This window comes from Diachasma alloeum, unplaced genomic scaffold, assembly GCF_001412515.2.
Source record: "Diachasma alloeum isolate Michigan unplaced genomic scaffold, Dall2.0 Dall_scaffold_00176, whole genome shotgun sequence".
Taxonomy (NCBI): Eukaryota; Metazoa; Arthropoda; class Insecta; order Hymenoptera; family Braconidae; genus Diachasma; species Diachasma alloeum.
The window spans coordinates 4,488,723-4,494,547 of record NW_021680342.1 but is presented as its reverse complement, the minus strand read 5'-3'; the positions used below and the strand labels follow the sequence as shown (position 1 = coordinate 4,494,547).

At 36.6% G+C, this 5,825-nt stretch overlaps 1 protein-coding gene across 2 annotated transcripts; it reads left to right on the top strand.

The window, feature by feature from the left end:
* Window positions 1-1,162: 1,162 nt before the first annotated feature.
* On the top strand, window positions 1,163-5,242 carry LOC107036236 (cystathionine gamma-lyase). 2 transcript variants are annotated; one of them, XM_015254080.2, is made up of 8 exons: window positions 1,163-1,296; window positions 1,690-1,854; window positions 2,007-2,294; window positions 2,584-2,718; window positions 3,047-3,182; window positions 3,253-3,405; window positions 3,759-3,924; window positions 4,779-5,242. In XM_015254080.2, exons 2-8 carry the CDS (start codon window positions 1,714-1,716, stop codon window positions 4,924-4,926), a joined length of 1,167 nt encoding a protein of 388 aa, XP_015109566.1. In that variant the 5' UTR covers window positions 1,163-1,296; window positions 1,690-1,713; the 3' UTR covers window positions 4,927-5,242. The 2 variants fall into 2 exon arrangements, with proteins under 2 accessions (XP_015109566.1, XP_015109660.1); XM_015254174.2 differs by having other exon boundaries at window positions 1,282-1,373.
* The last annotated feature ends 583 nt before the right edge of the window (window positions 5,243-5,825 follow it).

Sequence of the window (5,825 nt, the reverse complement as noted above, 5' to 3'; positions counted from 1 at the left end):
TTAAGATTGCTGATACAGCACTGCAGGGGAAAATTTTAGAGTCTCAAACTTTGTCAGCGGGGGGATGAATTTTTCCAAGAAAATTACTGGAGAGTTGACTAGAGTTTTTGTGATCCTGATAAAGCCCATGCAAATGAAGTTTTCATGCTCGGGGTAAATACTCGGGGTAATTGGATTTGTATCGACTTAATTAATGCTTTGTTGGGAGAAGAGTTTATACACGCTAATTGTAGTAGTCGATCGTTCATTAGTTCCAGCACCATCTCTTGGGGGGTTGGCCATCATCCGTGGTGCTGTCGTCGGTGGTAGAGTAGAAATTCGAGGACGAGGGGTGCAAACTCACGACGTTATCGACCGAATTGTCGGAAAGTTGGTTGAGGTTTCTCCTTAGTTGCAGTGGAAGAACTGGAGCAATAGGAAGGTAACAATGACCCGATTGTTGATAATCGACTAATGATGAATGAGAAATTTGGGATTGTCAAACAAGACTCTTCATTTGGAACTTTCCGTTCGGTTCAATATTAGTTTTTTTTGGGAAGTGGTAAACTTCTTGGAAAGTTGCACTGGAATTTCAAGGAATTTCATCATTGAAAATTCAACGTTCCGTGGAAAAATCAATGGAGAATGGAACTTTCCAGTGAAATCTGAAATTTCGTTACTTATTTCTCTCTAAATCCAATTCAATAACACTCTCCTAATAATTATTAGTCTAATGTCCATGAAATATCAATTTTTTTAACAGTGTGCGTGTTCATAAGTTCGGTAATAAAATTTATTGATAAAGAATTTCTATTAGGCATTTTTTTTCAAATTTAATTTCAGACATTACAAATATTTCTCAATTCCCTAGTAGAAACTGAATGTCGCGCGCCGACACCGCCGCGAGGTCCACGCGACATTCAATTTTACAGGTGTAGGCGGTTTGGCTCAATGTCGCAGAATTTCGAACGCTGATGGCTCTTTAATAATTAACGAGATAATCACAGTGTAATTAACGCAATTTTTCGGGGAAAAAGCGCGTGATATTTACACTTAGCTTGTGTTTATCGGCTGTTGCATCAAAAAGTTTCCTGTGTTATCCGCCAAGTGGTGGGAGGAATGAGACAACGTTTACAGTTATTTAAGCAACATCACGTGGTGCCAGTGACGTTGTGCACTTGAACGGGAGCTCTGACGCTCAGTCGTGGGCGATAGGAGCAAGCGTTCCCAACGAGACAGCAATCTATAACTTCTCGTTGCCATATTTCGCAGGAAGAATTCAATACTGAGGTGTTGAAGGGGTATATCAACTCAGCGGTAAGTTATTCGAAAATCAGTATCTCTGAATCAACGTCTGCAGTTTATTCTCCGCCTCAATTCGGGGGTGGATCGGGGTATGTTCCTTTCAATTCAAATTATAACGTGTGGTAATCATTTTTAAAGTATGCTTCAATGAAAAGAGCTATGTTCTTGAATAAAAAATGAATTTGATTTTGGAAAAAACGAATATCCTCCGGAGAAATCCAATCTAATATCCCTTGAAAATTAATCACATCTAATAATTTGGTGTGAAGAAAACCAAAACCATTTTTTTAATTCGATTTCTGAGAGTTTCCAGATGCTTTTTCCTTCAATAAGTCGCTATTTTGAAGAATAACAATACCGACATTGAGAATTTATGCAACGTTTCATTTTTTCTCCGTTGATTAGAAATTCCAGAGGTTTTATCGGATAATGCCGACTAGTACAAAAGAGGGTTTCGCCACTAAGGCAATTCACGCTGGACAGGATCCACTGCAATGGACTCATTGTTCTGTCATTCCTCCAATTGTGATGTCGACGACTTATCGACAGGACGGGCCTGCCCAGCACCGAGTATGTAGAGCCGCTCCTCATCTCCACAATTCTTCCAAAATATGTATTTATTTAGATTATTTGAGGCACGATTTGAAGCAAAAGAGAAACAAAGCAATATTATTTTTTTACTTGACTTTCTCTTCCGTAAAAAACTGAATTTTCTTTTGGAGGGTTTTGAATACGGGAGGAGCGGCAATCCTACCCGCACAGTTCTGGAGACTTGTTTAGCAGCAATAGAAAATGGAAAACACGGTTTGGCGTTTTCCTCGGGTCTCGGTGCAACAACAGCCCTGGCATCTCTTTTGGGTGGTGGGGATCACATTGTGTGTTGCGATGACGTCTATGGTGGGACCAACAGATACTTCAGAACCTGCCTGTCGAAGAATGGTATAGGAGTCACGTTCACTGACGCAACAAGCATAAACAATGTCGTCAACAGTATTCGGCCCAACACCAAAGTAATTTCTACTTCTTTCTGTGTTTTTTCGGTTCGACATCAAGATCGCAAAATATTTTATAATTGATATATTTTTTTTAATTGTTAATTGTGGAAATATTTTGATAATTTCACTTCATTAGAGGGCATCAACAAGGAATCATTCATGTTGAGAATTCCTTCGGCTGCAAAAAAATATTTTTTTTTTGCGCAGCGTTCGAAAATCGAAAATACTTATAAAGCAATCACGGTTGCATTTTTGACTCAACTTTTATCATCACTTGCATTCATAAATATTGATATTTATTCAGATGATCTGGCTGGAAACACCAACGAATCCCCTGCTGAAAATAATCGATATAAAAGCTGTTATTGACACTGTCAAAGCCATTAGATCCGACATTATCACCGTTGTTGATAACAGCTTTGTTACATGCTACTTCCAAGTGAGTATCGAAGTCCAAAAATTGAGACTGTATCCAATTGTAAATTGTAATAAGTTGAGCCAGTACACAAGCAGAAAAGAATTTTATCTAATAAATCGTCCGAACGATAAAAAATCTTGACTTATTGTCTGTTGCAATTGTCAGAATGAAAATCATTTTCGTAGAGTAAAATTCTCAAAATAGTAGAAAAAGTTTCAACATAATTTCAGAATTGAGAGAATGGGGACGGAATCGACATATTCCATTGCAATACCTATTTTAACAAAAGAAATTATCGAGTGTACTTTGCATTCATTTATGATTATTATTATTTATTTAATCTATTTAGAAACCATTGGATCTCGGTGCTGACTTTGTAGTTTACTCATTAAGTAAATATATGAATGGACACTCAGATGTCATCATGGGTGCTGCGATAACACAAAGAGATGACCTAGAAGAACGACTTCGCTATATCCAAAATGGTAATTACATTTTTCCTTTCTGATGACGACTTCGATCAGTTTAGTTGATGGATCTTATTTTTTGATTCAGCTTTGGGAATAGTTCCATCACCTTTTGACTGCCAGCAAGTCAATAGAAGTCTGAAAACCTTGGAGGTTAGGATGGAAAAGCACATGGCGAACGGTTTGGCAGTTGCTAAGTTCTTGGAAAGTCATCCGCGCGTGGAAAAAGTGTTCCATCCATGTGAGTCCTGCATTTAAAATCATGAATTTCGATTCCTTTTCATCGTATTCTGAATCTTCTGCCTAATCGAATGAGTGAAAATTTCACTGTTGAATTTTGGAATTGAAAGTTCAGATTTTCACGGAAAAACCAATGAGAACTGTATATGTCAGTGCAATTATTCCCCGAAAGTTAGTGAAAATCACGAAAATTCAAACAAGTTGAGGAATTCATTCAAATTTCATCGAATTTGCAGTGAAATTTAAAGTTTTATGATTTTTTCTCCCCTAAATCACATTCCATGTCACTTTCTTGAAAATTATTAGTCGACTTTCCACGAAATTTTCAATTTTCAAATTTTCTATTTTATTCAGTCCTTCCATCCCACCCTCAACATGAGTTAGCAAAAAAACAACAGACGGGCCACAGTGGAATGGTGACATTTTACATAAAAGACAATTCTCACAAATTCCTCAAAGCCCTCAAAATCTTCACACTGGCAGAGTCGCTCGGGGGTTACGAGTCACTCGCTGAATTACCGTGAGTAAACAAAGCTATTAAATCACTTGCATAATTATTATCATTATTTCTGCATATAGCTACATATAGGTACATTAGATACATAGCTCCATCGCAGCTTGATTAAGTATATAAAATATATACAATGTGCAGCGGTATAAAGAAACAATTTCACATTTGGAAGAGCAAAGTGCGATAAACTAAAACGTAAATATAACTTAAAGGCTATTAGAGAAATGCACAACGAGAATCTACCGGCCTTATTCACCAAAGATTATACAAAAAAAACTTAAAAAAACAATTTTTTCAATTACACACAAAAACTAAAAGGTCTTTGAATAGAGGCAATTGCGGCGTTAAGTACATCAATATTTCGCCGGGCAGTTACACAGTTCAAAGTGAATTTATAAATTGCTTTAATCCCAGTAAAGCTAGCGTTAAAAATTATATTACCCAAGGATCGATTTGAAAAATGAGGAAAGCTAACAAAAAGGCAGGGTTGCCAGATTTTGGTGATTTATAGTCAAAGCCTGTTGAAACAATTTTAAATGGGGTGACACTGGTAAAAAGAGTAACACGCATACTGGCAGTGACTGGACAATGTAAGAAGAAGTGTTCGAGAGTATCAAGTCGATCAAGATCACAATAATTACAGGCACTTCTCGGTTTGAAAGAGATTTTTTCCTTAGAGATGTAGAAATAGCAACTGTAGTTGTTCGCAAGCCCAAGTTGAGCTATAATAAATCACTTGCATAATTCTTCCAAATAAAAATTTCCCCAGATAATCCGGGCAAATTGATAGAAAATACTGTACCAAATATTTTAAAAAATTGATTCTAAGATTATTTTTCCTCACTTCATCCTTCTAATTTTAGATCAGTGATGACGCATGCATCCCTGACACCAGAGGCACGTGATGCACTTGGCATAAACGACAAGCTGATTCGATTGTCAGTGGGACTGGAAACCGAGGCTGATTTAATCGCTGATCTAGATCAGGCGCTCAAAGCCTCTCAAATGTGAAAATCTGAGGCTTCATTATCTCGCTATTAATGATTAATCACACAAGTATTGAGACGGTTCAAGTCTACGTGGAAGTGTAATCGTAATTCCGAAATGAATTGATAACAAGTGGCTTCAACTCAAAATGTGAAAAAAACTTTATGTAAAAAATTTTCCTTATTTCGAAAGAAGTTCTTTTTTATTTCTCCGGATAATTGTCGACGCATGGTAACGGATATCACGCTATCGTCGAATCGGTCAACTTTGCACTGAGAAAAAAATTTATTCCTTCCAAGAAAATGTTATTGGTGATATCTTTTTCATACTCTTAGTAGAAGAAAATATCTCTTTTGGAACGTATTTCTCCAGGCCAGTCATTTCCAGGTGCTCCGAAATCAGTTCCAAGCGTGAGAATTATGGTGATCTATAAGAATATTCTTCTACATATGACCTCGAAGAAACTCCAATAATAATTATTAACATTTGGAATTATTCCAATTTTCTTTACCTGAGAAAATCGCCAATTTGTAAAATCCGGAAGATATCGGAGAACATTTTGTCAAGGTCATATGTAGCATAATAATCAGATTGTTCAATATCACTGTAATTTTTGAGGATAGACTTGAACTCTCTGAAAATGACTGTCCTGGAAAAATTCGTTCTGAAAAAATATTATCTTCTGACGAGAATATCAATCCTTGGCAGGAATAATTTTTTCTCTCAGTGTGCTGTAAGCAAATATAACTGAATCGAATACCTATAAATTGAAGGAGACTAGGAAAGGAAATTACACATTTGAATCAAATAAAATTCTTTAATTCAAATTTGTTCATTTATTACAACAATATTTCCCTTGGACATGAACAAACTCTTGTGGGCTTGGCTACTATCCGTAGTTCCGTCATTGTTGGCACAGTAGA

Bases quoted from the DNA above. Each gene is read 5' to 3' on its own strand.
- LOC107036236 (XM_015254080.2), top strand. From the start codon at position 1,714: ATGCCGACTAGTACAAAAGAGGGTTTCGCCACTAAGGCAATTCACGCT. The intron at 2,295-2,583 runs GTAATTTCTACT...ATATTTATTCAG, and splicing joins GTATTCGGCCCAACACCAAA to ATGATCTGGCTGGAAACACC. The intron at 3,406-3,758 runs GTGAGTCCTGCA...TATTTTATTCAG, and splicing joins GGAAAAAGTGTTCCATCCAT to TCCTTCCATCCCACCCTCAA.